Source organism: Hypanus sabinus, chromosome 4 (assembly GCF_030144855.1).
Source record: "Hypanus sabinus isolate sHypSab1 chromosome 4, sHypSab1.hap1, whole genome shotgun sequence".
Classification (NCBI taxonomy): Eukaryota; Metazoa; Chordata; class Chondrichthyes; order Myliobatiformes; family Dasyatidae; genus Hypanus; species Hypanus sabinus.
Genome location: NC_082709.1, coordinates 185,811,675 through 185,833,608, shown reverse-complemented (window position 1 = coordinate 185,833,608; position 21,934 = coordinate 185,811,675). Strand labels below are relative to the sequence as shown.

Genomic DNA, 21,934 nt, shown 5'->3' with positions numbered 1-21,934 from the left:
CTCACTCACTCACACACACACACACACTCACTCACTCACACACACACACACACTCACACACACACACACACACACTCACTCACTCACACACACACACACACACACACACACACACACACACACTCACACACACTCACTTACAAACACAAACGGAATAACAACTAACCGATAGTCAGACGAAGGCACATACATAGAAGCCGAGACAATCCTCAGGGAGGCACAGATGGACAGAGGCCGGCAGAGAAAGACGGAAAACAGATGAGATGCTGCGAGAGATAGCAGACACTAGCGGGTATTGCCACACCAAACACTGATATTAGAGATGATGGTTATCTGTAATTAAATGCACTTTTATGCCATTTGTCTATGACAACCCTTACTAGTTGACATGAGGGAAATAATTTCAATACCTTATTAGTTACTTGGCAAACAAAACTAATTTTCCTGGGACACTTATCTTCACCCCTTCATTCAAAGCTTTCTGATTGTACTGTTATCTGATATTGGGCCCTGGCCAAGGCTTGCACCTGGGTCACGTTGGCTTCCACCCAGTAATCATGGAACTCAGGGGTTCCTGCAGTTAGATCTGTCTCCAGGTTGCTGGTGTGTGTGTGTGTGTGTGTGTGTGTGTGTGTGTGTGTGTGTGTGTGTGTGTGTGTGTGTGTGTGTGTGTGTGTGTGTGTGTGTGTGTGTGTGTGTGTGTGTGTGTGTGTGTGTGTGTGTGTGTGTGTGTGTGTGTGTGAGAGAGTGTGTGTGTGTGGTGTGTGTGTGTGTGTGTGTGTGAGAGAGTGTGTGTGTGTGTGAGTGTGTGTGTGTATGTGTGTGTGTATGTGTGTTTGTGTGTGTGTGTGTGTGTGTGTGTGTGTGAGAGAGTGTGTGGTGTGTATGTGTGTGTCAGTGTGTGGTGTGTGTGTCGGTGTGTGTGTGTGTGTGTGTGTGTGTGTGTGTGTACGTGCATGCTGTAGAGAAATTCTGGTATTTCAAGACCTACTTTCCTTTTGTGCTTTCCCTATAATCAATCCTTTACAATAAGATCATAAAACTTAGAGTTAGGCCATTCGGCCCATCAATTAAGCTCTGCTATTCCATTCTGACTGATATATTATCCCTGTCAACTCCATTCTCCTGTGCTTTCCCATAACCTTTGATGCTCTTACTAATCAAGAACCTATCAGTCTCTGCTTCAAATACACCCAATGACTTGGCCTCCACAGCTGTCTGTAGCAATAAATTCTACTGATCCACCATCCGCCGGTGAAAGAAATTCCTCCTTTTCTATGTTCTAAAGGTATGTCCTTCTATTCTGAGGGTGCCTTCTGGACCTAGACTCACACTTTAGGAAACATCCTCCTTATGACCATTCTATCGAGGCCTTCAATATTTCATTGGTTTCAATGAGATCCCCTCATTCTTCTAAATGCCAGTGAGTACAGGCTCAGAGCAATCAAATGCTTCTCATATGTTAACTCTCTCATTCCTTGGATCATTCTCGTGAACTTTCTCTGGATCCTCTCCAATGGCAGCATATCTTTTCTTAGATAAGGGGTCCAAAACTGTTCACAATACTCCAAATGCGATCTGACCAATGCCTTATCAAGCCTCAGCAATATATCTTTGTTTTTATATTCTAGTCCTCTCAAAATGAATGCTAGCATGACATTTGCCTTCCTTACCATTGACTCAACCCGCAAGTTAACTAGATTACTCAGCCCAGATGCTCCATACCAAGCTTCTGGACCTCAAGACCATCTCAGCCCTCTTCATCTCACATCACAACATTTCCTGTTCCTTGCTCCCTTAGTGGTTTATCTAAACTTCCCATAAATCCTTCTCACTCCTTGAGTCAATCATTTCAAGAAAGAAGAATGTTCCATATTCTCATTCTCTGAGGTAAGATGTTTCCAATTGGATTTATTAGCTATTATCTAAGTCCACTAGCTTTGAGTTCTTCCTCAAGTGAAATTGTTTTTCTGGCATAACAGCAGAAGAATTAGGACATTTTCAAGAAGATAGCATTCATCACTAGTGCCTCTCACCAACTGGGACATAGAGAAATAGAAAGGAAAAATGCATACGTTTAGAAAATAGAAATGTAGACTGCAAGGGAGCGATGTGTATATGATTCTATGATAACACACACAAAAGGCTGGAAGTACTCAGCAGGTCAGACAGCACATATGGAAATAAATTTCTGGTGTCTTCCTCTTTCCTTGCCAGTCCTGTCAAAGGGCTTTGACCCACAACATCACCTGTTTACTCTTTTCCGTAGATGCTGCCTGACCTGCTGAGTTCCCCCATCATTTTGTATGTTGCTTTGGATTTCCAGCATTTGCAGTATCTCTTTTGCTTTTGATTCTATGATTCTGTTTAGGCAGACAAACTGTTGATTGGTGACCTGGCCTAAACCTACTCACAATATCTGAAACCTTAACATTACTAAAAAAAAATTAATCATTGTATCATATGAGTAGAAAGTTGCTGTGGAAGACAGCTGACCTATTTAAAAAATTACATCACTTAGGATTACTAAAGGACGCATAATCCAAGTTTTTTTATTGATGTAATTTCTCTCGCCAAAGATTGAAGTTAAACGGTCAGAACAACATTGTGGCTAAAGGGCCAGTACTGGGAAGGACAGTTATATAAAAACACAAAATCCCTGCAAAGGTTAGAGTGGCTTATTGGTTAACTACAAGTTCAAGTTCAGGTTTATTGTCATCTGTCTGTACATATATACAACCAAACAACGCTCCTCCAGACCACAGTGCGCCCACAAAACATATATTACACACAGCATATAAAGCAAAATATTACCATAAATGTTAATAAAATATAGTTCAAAGTGCACAGCAGAGGTAAGCAATAAACTGTATGTTGTCGGACTCATGCTCTGAAGCCTGGACCATTGATCCAGAGACAATGAGCTCAAATCCCATCACATCGCCTGGAAATGTAAATACAACTAATTAACTAAATCTAAAGTTAAAAGCTGTGTCAATAGTGGTGACCTTGAATTAGTGGATTCCCATAAGTAGACATCAGATTTATCAATGTTCTTGATGAAAGGAGGTTTGCCTTCCCTATTTTACCAGGTCTATTTCTGTCTCAAGACACCACTGCCGTTAACTCCTAACAGTGCTTTGCGTCGTGCTTGGAATATAAATGTTGGCTTTGCATACTCCCTTCCAAATTGCTCACCATCCTAATGCAGAAAACATATTGCCTTTTCTTCTGGATCACTGAGTCCCTCCTCAATACCAGTGAGGAAATAACTACAGGCTGGAATGGTTGAGAGCAATACTGTAGGAACGTAAGACATCGGAGCAGAATTGGGGACATTCAGCTCATCTAGTCTACTTCCCCATTCAATCATGGCTGATTTGTTTTCCATCTCAATTACATTCTCTAACTTTTTACCTTACTGTGACACCCTTGGCAGTGTGGCTTTCCTCCCACATCCCAAAGGGGTTAGGGTTAGTAAGTGGTGTGCAAGCTATGTTGGTGCCAGAATTCAGTCAGCTCCATCATGGCACCAGCCTCCCCAGCATCCAGGACATCTTCAAGGAGTGATGCCTCAAAAAGATGGCATCCATCATTATCACCCAGGATGTGCCCTCTTTTCATTGTCACCATCAAGCCAGGGGTTCAGGAGCCTGAGGACACACATTCAATGATTCAGGAACAGCTTCTTCCCCTCTGACATCAGATTTCTGAATGGACATTGAACCCATGAACACAACCTCACTACTTTTCCCTTTTTTCCCTATTTTTCCATTAATTGTTTAACCTCTAAAATGTTATATATTATTTTATATAATTATCTCTCTCTCTCTCCCCTTCGGTTGTCCATTGGAATCTGATGACAACGTTCACTCCTTTAACGGTGAGATCTTTGATGACTATACAGTCCTATCCTGGACCCATACACACTTCTTACTGTAATTCACAGTTTTTATTATTATGTATTGCATTGTATGGCTGCCACATAGCAACAAATTTCACAACCATATGCCAGAGATATTAAATCTGATTCTAATTCAGATGCTGGAACATCAGTGTTAAGAGCTAATTTTAACTGCATTATCATATCACACTGGGGAGCATGCAGCAGGATAACAGAAATTGTACTTCCTAAATCATAACATCATTTCCAAAATTATGAAAGGTTCAATGTATTTGGCAGCATTTGCTAACTGCTACACTATCCTTCCACCTCTAAATTGGAGAGCCATGTAGAAACACATTCCCATGTTTGAACTCAGCATCTCTCGCCCCATCATTGAAATGTTCCCACAACCAATGGACTCTCTTTCAAAGACTCTTCATTTCATGTTCTTGACATTTAGTTCTTATTTATTTATTTTAGCATTTGCACAGTTTGTTGTCTTTTGCACACTGTTGGAGCATCCAAGTTGGTGTGGTCTTTCATCGATTCAATTATGGTTATTATTCTATTATGGATTTGTTGAGTATGCCAGCAAGAAAATTAATCTCTGAGTTGTACATGGTGACATATATGTACTTCGATAATCAATTTACTCTGAACACACACAAATTTGCAATATTGTGTACGGTTCTGGTCACCTCATTCCAGGATGGATGTAAAAGTTTTAGAGAGTGTGCAGAGGTTTACCAGAATGCTGTCTGGATGAGACAGCATGTCCTGTGAGGGCAGGCCATGTGAGCTAGGGCCTTTCTCCTTGGAGTGAAGGAGAATGTGAAGTAACTTGACAGAGGTGTACAAGATGATAAGAGGCACAGATTGTGTGGACAGTCATCAGAGACTTTTTCCCAGGGTGGAAATGGCTTTTACCAAGGGGCATAATTTTAAGGTAATTGGAGGAAAGTAGGGGGTGGGGAGTGTCAGAGGTAGGTTTTTTTACACAGGGAATGGTGGGTGCATGGAACACACTGCCAGAGGTGGTGATAGAGACAGATATATAGAGACAGACAAATAAGAAACTCTTAGATAGGTACATGGATGTTTGAAAAATGGAGGGCTATGTGGGAGGGTTGATCGCAGAGTAGGTTAAAATATCAGTACTGTATTCAGATGTTATGTTCTGTTTTTTGTGATCTAGGGATCAGTGGCCTGTTTGAATGTGAAGGTGTCACACATAGCAACCCCATCTGGCGAGGTCTCTTTACTGCTTTGCTCTAAGCTACTTTTGGGGATGAGAAGCTCCTGGACCCAATATATTAATGTAACTGTGAAGAAGGAGTGCCAGTAGCTATATTCCATTAGAAATTTGAAGAGGTCTGGTATATCACCAAAGACTCCGGCAAATTTTATGGATGTACTGTGGAGCTCATTCTGATTGTTACATCACAACCTGGTGCAGAGGCTCCACTGCACAGCACAGGACAGTTGCAAGCTTAGCCATCATGGACATCTTCAAAAGGCAATACCTCAAGAAGGTGACATCCATCATGAAGGACCCTCTCCATCCAGGACATGCTCTCTCCTCATCACTACCATCAGGCAGGAGGTACAGGAGCCTGAAGACACACACTCAACATTTTAGGAACAGCTTCTTCCTCTCTGTCATCAGATTTTTGAATGGTTTATGAACCCATGAACACAACTTCACTACTTTGCTCTCATTTTGCACACAATTATTTTTTATATTTCTTATTGTAACTCTTAGAAAGATTTTTTTAATTATTAAGTATTACACTGTACCACTGCTGCAAAACAACAAATTTGACTCCATATGTCAGTGATAATAAACCTGATTCTGATGAGAAGAGTGCATGTTGTGGATGCTGAGAGTCCTTAATGATGGATTCCACCTTCCTGATGCGCCACCATTTGGAGATGTTCTCGATGGAGTGGATTGTGCCTGTGATGGAGCTGGCTGAGTCTACAACACTCTGAAGCTTTTTTGCCAATGCTGTGCATTGGAGCTTCTGTAGCAGGTGGTGATGCAACCAGTCAGATATACATCTCAAGGACCCTCACCATCCAGACCATGCTTCTTGCTGCTACCATCAGGAAAGGGGTACAGGAGCCTTGGGCCCCACACCACCAGGTTCAGGAATGATTATTACCCAACAACCATCAGGCCCTTGAACCAGTGTGGATAACTTCACTCACCTCAACCCCATACTGATTCCACAACCTACAGACTCACTTTCAAGGACTCCACAACTCATGTTCTCAATATTTACTGGTGCTTCTCTGCCTTTGTTTGTGTGCAGATTCTCATCGGTTCTGTTATGTTTCTTTTGTATTTGCTGTGAATACTCTCGGGCAGGATATGGTGACAGTATACGTATTTCAATAATAAATTTACTTTGAACTTTGATAGAACCTTTGGTGACATACCAAATCTCCTCAAACTCCCAAGGATATAGCCACTGCTCTTTTTTGTGATTCCCTAAAGGGTAACTTGCAGGCTGAGTTGGTGGTAAGGAAGACAAAAACAATGCTAGCATTCATTTTAAGAGGACTAGAACATAAAGCCATAAGATACAGGAGCAGAATTAGGCCATTTGGCCCATCGCATCTGCTCCATCATTTCATCATGGCTGATCTATTTCCCTCTCAGCCCCAATCCCCTGCCTTCCCCAAATATTCCTACATGTCATAACTAATCAAGAATCTATCAACTTCAGTCTTAAACATACCCAATAGCTTGGCCTCCACACCAGCCTGTGTCAAAAAATTCTTCAGATTCATCACTGGTTCACAAGAATGATCGCAAGTATGAAAGGGCGAATCCCTGAGGAGTGTTTGATGGCTCTGGGCCTTTGCTCACTGGAGTTTAGACAAATGGGGGGAGGAATGTCATTGAAACCCATCAAATATTTAAACGCCTAGAGAGAGCGGATGAGGAGAGGTTATTTCCTATGGTGGGAGAGTCTGGGAACAGAGGGCACAACCTCAGAATAGAGAGTCATCTATTTAGAACAAAGAAGAGGAAGAATTTCTTAAAACAGAGGGTGGAGAATCTGTGGAATTTAATGCTACAGTCAGCTGTGTAGGTTAAATCACCGGGTATATTTAACGTGAAGGTTGATAGGTTCTTAACTAATCATGGTATCAAAGGCTATGGGGAGAAGGCAGGAGAATGGGGTTGAGAGGATTAATAAATCAGCCAGATCAGCCTCGATGGGCTAGATAGCCTAATTCTGCTCCGATATCTCATAATGCTATGATGATTGCAACAGTATGTCACACATACCATCAGTGAAGATCTCTCGACGCATATGTCCTTGCACCTGTTTCTGTTTCCTCATAGGGCGAGACTTCTGCAGCATGGCCGCACTGGCATTGCTGTCCGTGGAGAATGGGCTTGTTGGCCGAGGACAGTGAGATGTCGGGAGGTGCCGTTGCCCTGTGGAAAGGGTTAAACAAGACATGAAATGGAATGACAATGGATCCATTAGTAACTCAATAACCAAGAGGCAGGTACATTATGGGCTTTTCAGAGACTCTTTGATAGGTGCATGGATGAAAGAAAGTAGAAGATTATGAAAAGATACAGCACTATACACCACATATACATCAAAATATACAGAGAAATGTGTCATCTGTGAAGAATCAAATCAGTGAGGGCAGCCTGCAAATGTCACCATGCTTCTGGCAGTTACATAACATGGTCTCAACTCATTAACCCGATTCCATACATCTTCGTATGTGGGAGAAAACAGGAACACCCGGGGAAAATGGAGGGCTCTGGAGGAGGCAAGGGTTAGATTACATTGATCTTGGAGTAGGTTCAAAGGTGGGCACAACATTGTGGGCCAAAGAGCCTGCACTGTGCTGTAGTGTCCTGTGTTCTATGAGTTTGACACAACCACTTTCCACCAGGTAAAATTTGTCGCCTCAGACTGTCTCGGTCAAAAGTAGGCACTTAGTGGGAGGCAGGAAACTAACGAGGCGAAATTAAACAGTATCTGGTATATCACCATAACACATGTCCAGGCAGCAATCTTTTCCTTGTTTCCCAGAGTAACCTATGGCATATCCTGTAGGTCTCTGGCCCAGTACATCATGGGCAAAGCCTACCCAGCCACTGAGCACAGCTACATGAAACACCATCATAAGTGTCCATCATCTGAGACCCTCACCACCCAGGCCATGTTCTTTTCTCGCTGCTGCCGTCAGGTAAAAGGTACAGGAGTCTCAGGACTTGCACCCCCAGGTTGAAGAACTGTTACTACTCCTCAACCATCAGACTCTTGAACAAAAGAGAATAACTACACTCATTTATTGAGATGTTCCCACAACAACTGATCTCATATTAAGGCCTCTTTATCTTGTTATTTTATGCTCTCACTGGTTTTTGCTATTTATTTATAATTGCATTTTCACAGTTTGTTGTCCTCCATGCTCTACTTGACCTTTCATTGATCCTGTTTACAGTTACTATTCTATAGATTTGCTGAGTATGTTCACAGGAAAATGGATCTCAGGGTTGTATATGGTGACATATATGTTCTCTGATAAAATTTACTTTTAACTTTGATTTTTCTATTCTAATGTTTGCAAAGGCTCCAGTGCATCCTTTTTTGACACCAACACGTTGTACCATATTAGCCTCTTATTTCCCAAGATCCATCTTACTGGTGAAAACTGAAACAAGATATTCATTAAGGAACTTCTATGCCTCCTCTGACTCTAGGCACATTTTTCCACTTTTATCCAGATCAGTCCTAAACTCACTCTAGTCAACCTCCTGTTCTTCATGTACAGTATGTGTAGAATGCCTTGTGGTCTTCTTTAATCCTCCTCAGCAAAGCCTTCTCATGCTTCTTTTTAGCTCTCTTAGTTTCATTCCTAAACTCCTTCGTGGCTACCTTATAACTCTTAAGAACCTCGTGAGGCTTGATTTCTAAAGTTAAAGTAAATCTCCTTCTTTTCTATATGGGCAACTATAGGCGAGTTAGCTTAACATTTATAGTCGGGAAAATGCTTGAAGCTGTCATTAAGGAAGAGGCAGTGAAACGTTTAGAAAGTCATGGCTCCATTTGACAGATGCAGCATGATTCAGAAAGGGCAGGTCCTGTCTGACAAACTTTCTGGAGTTCTTTGAGGACATAATGAGTGCAGTGGATAGAGGGGAACAGGTGGATGTCATATACTTGGATTACCAGAAGGTGTTCGATAAGGTGCCGCACAAGAGACTTATAAATAAGATACGGTTGTATGGAGTTGGAGGAAGTGTATTGGTATGGATAGTGGATTGGTTAACCAATAGAAGGTAGAGTTGGTATAAATGGGTGTTTCGCTGGTTGGCAGTCAGTGGTGAGTTGGGTGCTGCAGGGGTCGGTGCTGGGCCCGCAGCTGTTTACCATTTACATTGATGATTTGGAAGAGGGGACTGAGTATAGTGTAGCAAAATTTGCTGATGACGCTAAACTGAGTGGAAAAGCAAATTGTACAGAGGATGTGGAGAGTCTGCAGAGGGATATAGATAGGTTAAGTGAGTGGGCCAAGGTCTGGCAGATGGAATACAAACATTGGTAAATGTGAGGTCATCCACTTTGGAAGGAATAATAGAAGAGCAGATTATTATTTAAATAGTGAAAGATTGCAGCATGCTGTTGTGCAGAGGGACTTGGGTGTGCTTGTTCATGAATCGGAAAATGTTGGCTTGCAGGTACAACGGGTTATTAAGAAGGCAAACAGAATGTTGGCCTTCATTGCTAGAGGGATTGAATTCAAGAGTAGGGAGGTTATGCTGCAACTGTACAGGGTACTGGTGAGGCCACACCTGGAGCACTGTGTGCAGTTCTGGTCTCCTTACTTGAGGAAGGATATACTGGCTTTGGAAGCAGTGCAGAAGAGGTTCACCAGCTTGATTCCAGAGATGAAAGGGTTAACCTATGAGGAGAGATTGAGTGGCCTGCGACAAAACTCTCGGGAATTTAGAAGAATGAGAGTAGATCTTATAGAAACATACAAAATTTTGAAAGGGATAGATAAAATGTTTCCATTGGTAGGTGAGACTAGAACTAGAGGACATTGCCTCAAGATTCAGGGGAGAAGATTTAGGATGGAGATGAGGAGAAACTGTTTTTCCCTGAGAGTGGTGAATCTGTGGAATTGTCTCTCCATGGAAGCAGTTGAGGCTTCCTTACCAAATATATTTAAGATACAGTTAGATAGATTTTTAAGTAGTAGGGGTACTAAGGGTTATGGGGAAAAGGCAGGTAAATGGAGCTGAGTTTATGGACAGATCAGCTATGATCTTATTGAATGGCAGGGCAGGCTTGATGGGCCAGATGGCCTACCCCTGCTCCTGTTTCTTATGTCCTTATGCTCCCTCTTAACTTATAGATGGAGCTTCACTCTGTATCTGACAGTCCCTGTCCTGGGAGTGTGTGATGGGACAGTGTAGAGGGAGCTTCACTCTGTATCTGACTGTCCCTGCCCTGGGAGTGTGTGATGGAACAGTGTAGAGGGAGCCTCACTCTGTATCTGACTGTCCCTGTCCTGGGAGTGTGTGATGGGACAGTGTGGAGGCAGCTTCACTCTGTATCTGACTGTCCTTGCTCTGGGAGTGTGTGATGGGACAGTGTAGAGGGAGCTTCACTCTGTATCTGACTGTCCCTGCCCTGAGAGTGTGTGATGGGACAGGGTAGAGGGAGCTTCACTCTGTATCTGACTGTCCCTGTCCTGGGAGTGTGTGATGGGACAGTGTAGAGGGAGCTTCATTCTGTATCTGACTGTCCCTGCCCTGGGAGTGTGTGATGGGACAGTGTCGAGGGAGCTTCACTCAGTATCTGACTGTCCCTGCCCTGGGAGTGTGTGATGGGACAGTGTAGAGGGAGCTTCACTCTGTATCTGACTGTCCCTGCCCTTTTTTTTTACAAAATCCTTTATTACAAATTTCGGTGCTATACAATATATACAAAACAGTGGCAAACACAATTACTGCACTACAAATAGGCAATAGACATTACACCAGAATGTTGCCATCCCTATCCACGATGGCATTTACACCCCGTGGAGCCCAACGGTCACGAAACTCCTCCAAGGCCGCTGTGGACTGTGCGTGTTCCTTTTCAATAGTTACCCGGGCACGAACATACCCCCTAAACATTGCCAGGCAGTCTGCCCATGGAGATCCTCCCGCCACCCGTTTCCAAGACCCACAGATGGCGTGTGACGGGACAGTGTAGAGGGAGCTTCACTCTGTATCTAACTGTCCCTGTCCCGGGAGTGTGTGATAGGACAGTGTAGAGGGAGCTTCACTCTGTATCTGACTGTCCTAGGGAGGGTGTGATGGACAGTGTCTGCACTCTGTATCTGACTGAATTGTACGTACCTGCTGCTCCATCCTGTGTGTGGTGCCGAGCCACCTTCAGCCCTGCATATTCAGCTGCCGCAGCCACGGCATGCGCAAAGTCGGCGTCAGTGAAGAAGGAGCCATCGGAGGAACTGACAGCACTGGAGCGCCCGCTCGAGCTGTTACCATCCTCCTCGGAGGCCGAGCCCCACCCATTGATCATGGAGCCTGTGACAGAACTCTCCAGGTCCCCCACGCTCGAAGCTGGGGTCTGCTCCAGGCCCTGTAGCAGTAGGCGGTGTGTGTGCATCTTAGCCACTTCTACTTCCTCTTCTTCCTCCTCCTCCTCCTCCTCCTCTTCCTCTTCCTCCTCCTCCTCTTCAGGTGCATCTGTGTCCATGTCAGAGACCAACTGTCCCGAAATGTAGCCGTATGTGTGTGGGGGGGAGATGGGGCGTGGGGGAGGGGGAGGACTGATCGGGTGCCTCCTTGTACAAGAAAGAAACTCGTGTTAGACAAAACCAATAACAGTACTGCTCTGGAATACACCCTTCAACACAACACGTTGTACTATCAAAACCAGAGGGCAGGCATTTAAGGTGAGGGGGGTATTTGCAAAGGAGATGTGAGGGGTAAGTTTTTTTACACAGAGAGTGGTGGGTGCCTGGGGTGGTGGTAGAGCAGATACAACAGGGATTTTTAAGACACAATCAGACAGGCACATGGATGTGAGGAAATGGAAGGATATGGACATTGTGTAGGCAGAAGGGATCAGTTTGGTTGCCCATTTAATTACTAATTTATTGGGTTCAGTACAACACTGTGGGCTGAAGGGCCTTTTCCTGTGCTGTACTGTTCCATTTCAAGATTCAACATTGTTTGTCATCATCTTTCAGTACACATGTGTAAAGTTGAACAAAATGATTGTTACTCTGGATCTGATACAGCACAAAAATAACCGTGGCCGTGTATACATACAATTAGCTTATATACCTAGGCTACATGAAGTGGTATCCATCATTAAGGATCTCCATTCCACAGGAATGCCCTCTTCTCATTGTTAGCATCAAGGAGGAGGTACACTAGGACAGTGAGGTATGGTGTAAAGTGCCTGTGTAGGGAAAGATCAAGGCTGCTGAGTAATCAAATGGCCAACTGAGCTATACAGCATCCATCGAGGAGAATAAACTGCTGAAATTTCAGGACTGTAAAGGAAGGGGGCAGAAACCAAAATAAGAAGGTGGGGGAGGGGAAGGAGTAAAAGCTGGCAGGTAACAGGTGAGACCAGCTGAGGGGGAAGGTGAGGGAAGGAAGTAATGTAAGAAGCTGGAAGGTGAGGGGTGGAAGGGATAAAGGGCTGAAGAAGAGGGAATCTGATAGGAGAGGAGCGTGGACATGGAGGAGAGTGAGGGAGAAGGAGCATCAGAGGGAGACGATGGGCAGGTAAGGAGAATGGGTAAGGGTGGAACCAGAACAGGTAACGGAAAAAGAGAGAAGGGGAAGGTTTAGTAATTACTAGAAGGTCAGGTTGGCAGCTTCCCAGGAGGATTATAAGGTGTTCCTCCAACCAGATGTGTCAGGTTGCAACAGGTGAGACCAAGTGAAGGGAAAATTGACTTATCATCCACAGTTGATGCCTGACTTGCTGAATTCCTCCAGCATTTTGTGTGTTACTCAAGATTTCCAGCATCTGCAGAGTCTCTTGTCTTTATGCCCAACTAATCTAATCCTTCTGCATGTGCAATATCCATATCCCTCCATTTTCTGCACATTCATGTGCCTTATCTAGAACCTCTAATGTTTATCTAGAACCTCCACTACCCCTCCTGGCAGTGCAGTCCACTCACTGTGTGGAAAAAAGCTTACTCTGTACATCTCCTTTGAATTTACCTGCTTTCATTGTAAATAATAGCCCCAGTATTACACATTCTGGAGGCCCCAAGACCGCCCGCCATTGGGTTGGAGGTGCATGTGCGTGCGTGTGCGTGTGCATAAGAGTACATCTGTCAGTGTGTGTGTGAGTGTGAGTGCGTGTGTGAGTGTGAGTGTGAGTGTGTGTGTGTGTGTGTGCGTATGTATGTGTGCGTGTGTGTGTGAGTGTGTGTGTGTGTGTGTGTGTGTGTGAGTGTGAGTGTGCGTATGTATATGTGTGTGTGTGTGTATATGCGTGCGTGTGTGTGCGCTCCAGTATGGGGTGTGCCCCCCCAGGGTAACACTGTTTACCTGCGGTCACTGGCGGAGGGGATGAGGGCCAGGCTCTCCTGACTGTCCTGCAGCATGGGAACCAGTTCCTCCTGGGGCGAGGGTGTCAGGGTGGCAGTGGACTGGTGGCTGTAAGACACAGCTGCCGGTGACGAGGCCGCCCCTCGGATAGGTGGCGTGGGGCCCCGTTCATCCTCCTCCACCTCCTCCAGTTCATCCTGTTCTATGTACATCCTGGCTGGTGGCAGCGGGCACATCCCATCCCGATCATAACTGGAAAGCGTAAGCACATTATGTAGCGAGTAGCACACAGTAGTATAGCAGTTATTATAATAATCACCAATTAGGGCTCAATTCATAAGCTGTCTGTAAGGAGCTTGTACACTCTCTGCGTGCTTCAGTTTCCTCCCTTATTGAAAAAACATGGCAGAAGGAAGACGGGACGAGGGCAGATGAGACCACAACAGAGACAGAATTCCTCTTATCCTTACCTACCACTCCATAAGCCTCCGCATCCAGCACATCAATCTCTGCAACCTTCGCTATCTTCAATGGGGACTACCACTACCATATCGTTACCGTCCCTCCCAATCTCTACTTTCCTCAGGGTTTGCTCTCTCTGTGATTCACTCATCCATTTGCCCCTTCCACTAATCCCACTCCCTGCAAGAGGCCAAAGAGCCACACCTGCCCATTCACCTCCTCCCTTCAGGGTCCCAAACAGTCCTTTGAGGTGAGGCAACACTTCATCTGTTGGGGTCATCTACTGTATCTGATGTTCCTGGTGTGGCCTCCCCTACATTGGTGAGACCCGACATAGATTGGCTTTGTTGAGCAATTTGGCTCCAATGGACAACCACTTTCATTTCACAGCCCATTTCCATTCTGCCTTGTCAGCCCGTGGCTTCCTCTATGCCACAATGAGGCCACTATCAGGATTCATCAGCCTCCAAACTCCGATTGGTGAGCCTCCAACCTCACAGAACGAACATCGATTTCTCTCACTTCTAGTAATTATCCCCATCCTCTTTTCTCATTCTCTATTCTGGCTTCCCTTTTACCCCTTCTCTTCTGCTCACCTGCCCATCACCTCCCTCTAGTGCTCCTCCTCCTTCCCTTTCTCCCATGCTCCAGTCTCGTCTCCTACCAGATTCCTTCTTCTTCAGCTCTTTACCTTTTGTAGCTATCACCTCCTCGTTTCTTAATTGATCTCCACCCATCACCTTCCTCCTCGTCTGGCTTCACCTATCACCTGCCAGTTTGTGTCCCCCCCACCATGTTAATCTGGCTTCCTCCCCCTTCCTTTCCAGTCCCGATGGAGGGCCTCCGCCTGAAACGTTGACTGTTTACTCCTATCCAGAGATGCTGCTTACACTGCTGAATCCCTCCAGCACGTTGTGTGTGTTACTCTGGATTTCCAGCAGCTGCAGAATCCCTTGTGTTTGGAGGTTTAATAGGGACCTGTGGGATCATGTGCAGGCAGATGAAGCTAACAGCAGTGTGACTGATATGTTACTGACTCAGCAAATAGCAGACTTGGGAGAGCTGGTGAGGAGCACTGCCCAGTGCACACGACTGCTTACCTGTCATCAACGGCGACACTGTATTCCTCAGGATTACTCATGTTGGGAGGCGGGTGTGTTGGAGGTGGCGGCAAGAGATCTGCCCAATTCATGCCACCCTGTTTAGGCACCTTCGGAGTCCGCGCACTCTTTTTGTGACCCTGGCTTCCTGGATAAAAAACAGAGAGTTCTACTGTAATTGATATATTTTACTGCGTCTCCCTGTAAATGCCAGCAAGAAAATGAATTTCAAGGTGTACTCGCACCACAGTAACTAGCGATTAATGCAAGGCTATTACAGCTCAGGGCATCAGAGTTCAGAGTTCAATTCTGTTGTCCTCTGTAAGAAAGTTTTACAGAGTCCCGAGTATGTGGATTTCCTACGGGTGCTCTGGTTTCTTCCCACAGTACGTTAATTAGTCACTGTAAGTTGTCCAGCTAGAGTTAAATAGGTGGGTTTTTGGGCTGGTAGGGCTAGTTTCATGTTGTATCTTTAAATAAATGTATTTACTTTGATTGTGGCAGTGAAGGTTTGTGGGCTTCAGTGAGGATATCGGGCCAGAACTGTTCCTTCAACTTCCTGCAAGATTAATATTCTGAAGATGCAGAACTTAGCTACGCATTAGATGCACAGAATAGTTGCCAGGAAAGAGAGACAGGGCAAACAGGGTCAGAATCAGATTTATCATCATTGTTGTATGTCGCAAAATTTGTTGTTGTGCACCAGCAGTACATTGAATTGAATCGCCTTTATTACTTACATCCTTCATATACATGAGGAGTAAAAATCTTTACATTACGTCTCCGGCTAAATGTGCAATTTATAGTAATTTATAATAAATAGTATGTACAACAGGACAGTCAATATAACATAGGAATACTATTGTCTCAGCATGAGATAATCAGTCTGATGGCCTGGTGGAAGAAGCTGTCCCGGAGCCTGTTCCTGGCTTTTATTCTGCGGTACTTTTTCCCTGATGGTAGCAGCTGGAACAGTTTGTGGTTGGGTTGACTTGGGGCCCCAATGATCCATTGGGCCATTTTTACACACCTGTCTTTGTAAATGTCCTGAATAATGGGAAGTTCACATCTACAGATGTGCTGGGCTGTCCACACCACTCTCTGTGGAGTCCTGTGACTGAGGGAGGTACAGTTCCCATACCAGGCAGTGATGCAGCCTGTCAAGATGCTCTCAATTGTGCCCCTGTTCTTAGGAATTGGGGATCCACACCAAGCTTCTTCAAATGTCTGAGGTGAAAGAGGTGCTGTTGTGCCTTTTTCACCACACAGTCAGTATGTACAGACCACGTGAGATCCTTGGTGATGTGGATGCCAAGGAACTTAAAGCTGTTCACCCTCTCAACCCCAGATCCATTGATGTCTATAGGGGTTAGCCTGTCTCCATTTGTCCTGTAGTCCACAACCAGCTCCTTTGTTTCTGCAACATTGAGGGAGAGGTTGTTTTCTTGACACCATTGTGTCAAGGAGATGACTTCTTCTCCGTAGGCTGCCTTGTTATTATTTGAGATTAGGCAAATCAATGTAGTGCCATCAGCAAATTTAATTAGCAGATTGAAGCTGTTGCTGGTGACACAGTCATGGGTATACAAAGAGTAAAGGAGGGGGCTTAGGACACAGCTCTGAGGGCTGCCTGTGTTGAGGATCAGTGGGGCAGATGTGAGGGAGCCCACTCTTACCACCAGCTGGAGATCTGACAGGCAGTCCAGGATCCAGCTACATGAGGTAGAGTGAAGGCCGAGGTACATTTCAGTACATATTCATAAAAACTCTACATTACAGTAGGAAATATATATTGAATTAAACAATTAATACAAAAAAAAAGCAGTGAGGTAGTGTTCATGGGTTCATGAACTGTTCGTAAATCTGATGACAGAGGGGAAGAAGCTGTTCTGGATTTGTTGAGTGAGGCTCTTGTATTTCCTCCTTGATGGTAGCAATGAGAAAAGAACATCTTATGGGTCCTTAATGATGGATGCTGTCTTTTTGAGGCAACGCTCGTTGAAGATGTCCTAGATGCTGGGGAGGCTGGTGCCCCTGACATAGCTGACTGAATTTGCAATTTTCTGCAGATTTTTCTGATCCTGTGCAGTGCACTCTCCCCCCAACCCCCTTACCAGACTGATGCAGCCAGTTAGAACGCTCTCCACAGTACATCTGTAGAAATCTGTGTCTTTGGTGTCATACCAAATCTCCTCAAACTCCTCATGAAATATAGCTGTTGTGCCTTCTTTGTAACTCCATCGATATGTTGGCCCCAGGATAGATCCTCAGAGAGGTCAACACCCACAAACCTGAAATCGTTCACCTTCTCCACTTCCGATCCCTCGATGAGGACTGCTGTGCGTTCCTTTGTCTTACCCATTCCGAAGTCCCCAAGCAGCTCTTTGGTCTTACTGACATTGAGTGCAAGACTGCTGCTGTGACACCACTCAGCTGAAGATGGAATAGCATTATGGCTGCTTTGGAGATTTGGAGATCTTGGAGATACTGGATTCCAGGTGGCTGAGAGGTGATTGAAGATTTTAAACCTCTGAGTTGGACAAATCAGATTAAATGTGCAGAGAAGTATGAACCACGAACAGAATTGGGATTAGTTTATTATTCTCAGATCTACTGAGGTTCTCTAAAAAAAACCTGTCTTGCTTAATGTTCATACAGGTCATATTAATATAAAATATTAAACAGAGAGCGTAACATAGCTGAGTTAGCAGCTTAGCCTAGTTTCCTCTCTGCCATGATCTAAGTGGCTTAGAACATGGGAACATGAATAGGCCATTCAGCCCATCGAGTCTGCTCCAATAATTGATCTGGCCATGGACTCAGCTCCCCCTTCCTCCTTTTTGGGGAGATGATCCCTTAATGGGGAGAAGCAGCAGAATGGGGTTTGGGAGGGAAAATAAATCAGCCATGATCAAATGATGGAACCAAAGTTCAAAATAATTTATTATCAAAGTACATATATGTCAGCATACACAACCCCGAGATTTCTTTTCATCTGGGCATACTCAGTAAATCCACGAACCATAGTAAGTTCAATGAAAGGCTGCACCCACCAGAGAGGGCAAACTACCAACGTGGAAAAGTCAACAAACTGTTCAAATACAGAAGATAAAAGGAATACATCCAGGTACAAAATAGACCACAGAAAACTACACACGTACACCCTGTACGTCCCCCAGTGCAGAGCAAGTCGTGGTGCTCCACGCCATCCCACAAATAGATAGCTGGCAATATAGTTCTCCAGAATAGCCACTCCCCTAGGTGTCCAGGCAAAGACTTTCCCCTCCAGCCCCCTCTCTCTCTGCCAGTTCTCTCTCTCCTTCAGCCCCTCCCTCCCATTGTCTCCCCTCCCCTCCAACCTTTCCTCTATCCCCTCAAGCCCTTCTTCTCTCCCTTCCAACCCCTCCTCTCTCTCTCCAGCCACCCCCACTTTCTCTCACTCCTCCTGTACCCCCTTCCGTCCTCCAGCACCCTCTCACTGGCCCCATCTCTCCTGTTGCCCCCTCCCTCTCCACACCAAGTGCCCCTTTCTCTCCTACAGCCACCCTCTCTCTCCTCCACTCCATTCTCTTTTCTCCAGCAGCCCCTCCCTCCGTCAGGCCAAATGGCCTAAGTCTGCCCTTAGGTCACCTGGTCCAAATAATCACACACCAGGAGAGGCTGCCTCCAGGCCTGCAGTCCTTGGCCCTGGACTCTCTGAGAAACAGGCATCAAGCCTCCAACCTCCAGTCCCTGGTATGGACTCACAGAATCTGACTGAGTTTTGCCCCTGTACCCCATTCTCACTCAACAGTGAGCCTGCTTGCTGTTGATCAGGATCTCTCAAGTCTACAACTTTCCTCCTTCAAATCTGTCCGATAGCCCACGGCTATTCCAGAGAATCTGGCTAAGGCCAGTTGGTCACTAACCAGATGTGTTACTGCCTCTGTCCGAACTGTTGTACGACCCTCCTGTCCCATGGTCACTCGACTGGTTGTAAGGAATCGTAGGAACGCCGCTTGTCTCAACAAGTCGATAATCTGGAAGCAAACATGGGGATCAACAATCAGAGCAGGGTGAACCCGGGAATTAAAGGGTTAACACATGAGGAGCATTTGGAGGCTCTGGGTCTATATTTGCAGGAATTTAAAGGAATGGGGGGGGGGGACCTCATTGAAACCTATCAAATATTGAAAGGCCTACACTGAGCAGAAGGGAGAGGATGTTTCCAATTGTGAGGATGTCAAGAACTAGAGGGCACAGCCTCAGAACAGAGGGACGTCCAATTGGAACAGAGATAAGGAGGAATTTCTTAGCCAGAGGATGCTGAAAGTGTGAAATTCATTGCCATAGATAGCTGTGCAATCCAAGTCATTGGGTAAATTTGAAGTGGATGGTGAAAGGTTCCAGGTTAGTAGGGGTGTCAAAGGTTACGGCGAGAAGGCAGGAGAATGGGGTTGAAACGAATAATAAATCAGTCATGATGGAATGGTGGAGCAGACTCGATGGGCCCAGTGGCCTAATTCTGCTCCTATGTCAACTGAGGACTCCCTCTACTTTGGCATCTGGCTGTTAGGAAAGGTTTTTGTTATCCCAAAGGCATTAGCTATCCCCAGGGCAGGGACAGTCAGATACAGAGTGAAGCTCCCTCTACACTGTCCCATCACACACTCCCAGGACAGGGACAGTCAGATACAGTGAAGCTCCCTCTACACTGTCCCATCACACACTCCCAGGGCAGATACAGTTAGATACAGAGTGAAGCTCCCTCTACACTGTCCCATCACACACTCCCAGGACAGGGACAGTCAGATACAGAGTGAAGCTCCCTCTACCCTGTCCCATCACACACTCCCAGGGCAGGGACAGTCAGATACTGAGTGAAGCTCCCTCGACACTGTCCCATCACACACTCCCAGGGCAGGGACAGTCAGATACAGAATGAAGCTCCCTCTACACTGTCCCATCACACACTCCTGGAGCAGGGACTGTTAGATACAGAGTGAAACTCCCTTCACACAAAGGGGTTCACTATCAGGTATCTGTGGACCCCTCAGTTAATAGTAAGGCTCCATGGTGTAAGGTATAAAATAGTTGGGAACCCCAGATCTACACCGTCCCTCCAATTCTGACCCCTATGTTTCATGATCTTACCCTTGTTGAGTTTGTTCTGTTCCATGATGTTGTACTGTAAGGGAGATATGTCTTGCTTGCTCTGGAGGGCCTGTTTCCAGTGCTTATCATTCATGTCCATGCCACTGCTGTTCATGTTGTTTCCCAGGGTGGTCTGGATGAGTTGCGTGGTGGCATATGGGGTGGGCTGTGCCGTCTGGTTCACACACCGGCCCTCTTTCAGGTTGGGGCTATTGAAGGTCTTCATTTCATTCATCTTATTGCTGAGGTCCATGTCACCATAAACGGCCGTCTCCGGGAGCATCAGGTTACTCTGCTTGTTATCCAGCTGGTTGTTGTAGTTGGCGATGCAGTCAGCTGGCCAGAGGGAGATGGAGAGAACCAGAGTGAGATTTAAAGAATCAGAATCAGGATACTATCACTGGTATGTGTCAGGAAATTCGCTGTTTTGCGGCAGCAGGACATTGCAACACAGAACAATAAAAAATAGATCAACGTTTCGAATGCAGGAGTTGGGACGTTATGTTGAAGTTTCATAGGATATTAGTGAGGTCTAATTTGGAGTACTCTGTGCAGTTCTGGTCACCTACCTACAGGAAAGATGCCAATAATTGAAAAACTGCAGGGAAAATTTATAAGCATGTTGTCAGTATTTGAAGACGTGAGTTATAGGGAAAGGTTAAGTTAGGGCTGTATTCCCTGGGGCACAGGAGAATGAGGGGAGATTTGATAAAGGTATACTTTACAATGAGGAGCATAGATAGTGTAAATGTGAGCCGTCTATCTCCACTGAGGTTGAATGAGACGAAATCTAGAGGTCATGGGTTAAAGGTGAATGTTAAGGGCGTGATTCTTCACTCTGAGAACAGTGTGAGTGTGGAATGAGCTGCCAGCGGAAGTGGTGGATACAGGTTTGAGTTCAACATTTAACAGAAGTTTTGATAGGTACAAGGGCAGAAGGGGTGGGAGGGCTTTAAACCGGGCAGGTAGATGGGTCAGGATGGAATAATACATGGTATGGACTAGATGAGCCAAAAGTCCTCTTTCTGTGCTATAGTGTTCTGTGTCTCGAGGGTCTGTACTGCACTGTGGTGTTCTGTGTCTCGAGGGGTCAGTACTGTACTGTGGTGTTCTGTGTCTCGACGGGTCTGTACCGTACTGTGGTGTTCTGTGTCTCGAGGGGTCAGTACTGTACTGTGGTGTTCTGTGTCTCGATGGGTCTGTACCGTACTGTAGTGTTCTGTGTCTCGATGGGTCAGTACTGTACTGTAGTGTTCTGTGTCTCGAGGGGTCAGTACTGTACTGTAGTGTTCTGTGTCTCGAGGGGTCAGTACTGTACTGTGGTGTTCTGTGTCTCGACGGATCAGTACTGTACTGTGGTGTTCTGTGTCTCGATGGGTCTGTACCGTACTGTAGTGTTCTGTGTCTCGATGGGTCAGTACTGTACTGTAGTGTTCTGTGTCTCCAGGGGTCAGTACTGTACTGTAGTGTTCTGTGTCTCGACGGGTCTGTACTGTACTGTGGTGTTCTGTGTCTCGATGGGTCTGTATTGTACTGTGGTGTTCTGTGTCTCAACGGGTCTGTACTGCACTGTGGTGTTCTGTGTCTCGATGGGTCTGTACTGTACTGTGGTGTTCTGTGTCTCGATGGGTCAGTACTGTACTGTGGTGTTCTGTGTCTCGAGGGGTCAGTACTGTACTGTGGTGTTCTGTGTCTCGAGGGGTCAGTACTGTACTGTGATGTTCTGTGTCTCAACGGGTCAGTACTGTACTGTGGTGTTCTGTGTCTCGATGGGTC

The 21,934-nt window shown here is 45.5% G+C and overlaps 1 protein-coding gene across 4 annotated transcripts in view; it reads right to left on the bottom strand.

The window, feature by feature from the left end:
• robo1 (roundabout, axon guidance receptor, homolog 1 (Drosophila)) overlaps positions 1–21,934 on the bottom strand; it is a 342,597-nt gene that overhangs the window by 19,509 nt on the left and 301,154 nt on the right. For all 4 annotated transcript variants that reach the window (XM_059968999.1, XM_059968997.1, XM_059968998.1 and 1 more), the window contains 6 exons: positions 20,159–20,494; positions 18,934–19,044; positions 15,026–15,173; positions 13,464–13,715; positions 11,280–11,728; positions 7,188–7,340 (listed from right to left, as the gene is read on the bottom strand). In XM_059968999.1, coding sequence (XP_059824982.1) covers positions 7,188–7,340; positions 11,280–11,728; positions 13,464–13,715; positions 15,026–15,173; positions 18,934–19,044; positions 20,159–20,494 — 1,449 coding nt within the window. The remainder of the gene's footprint in view (positions 1–7,187; positions 7,341–11,279; positions 11,729–13,463; positions 13,716–15,025; positions 15,174–18,933; positions 19,045–20,158; positions 20,495–21,934) is intronic.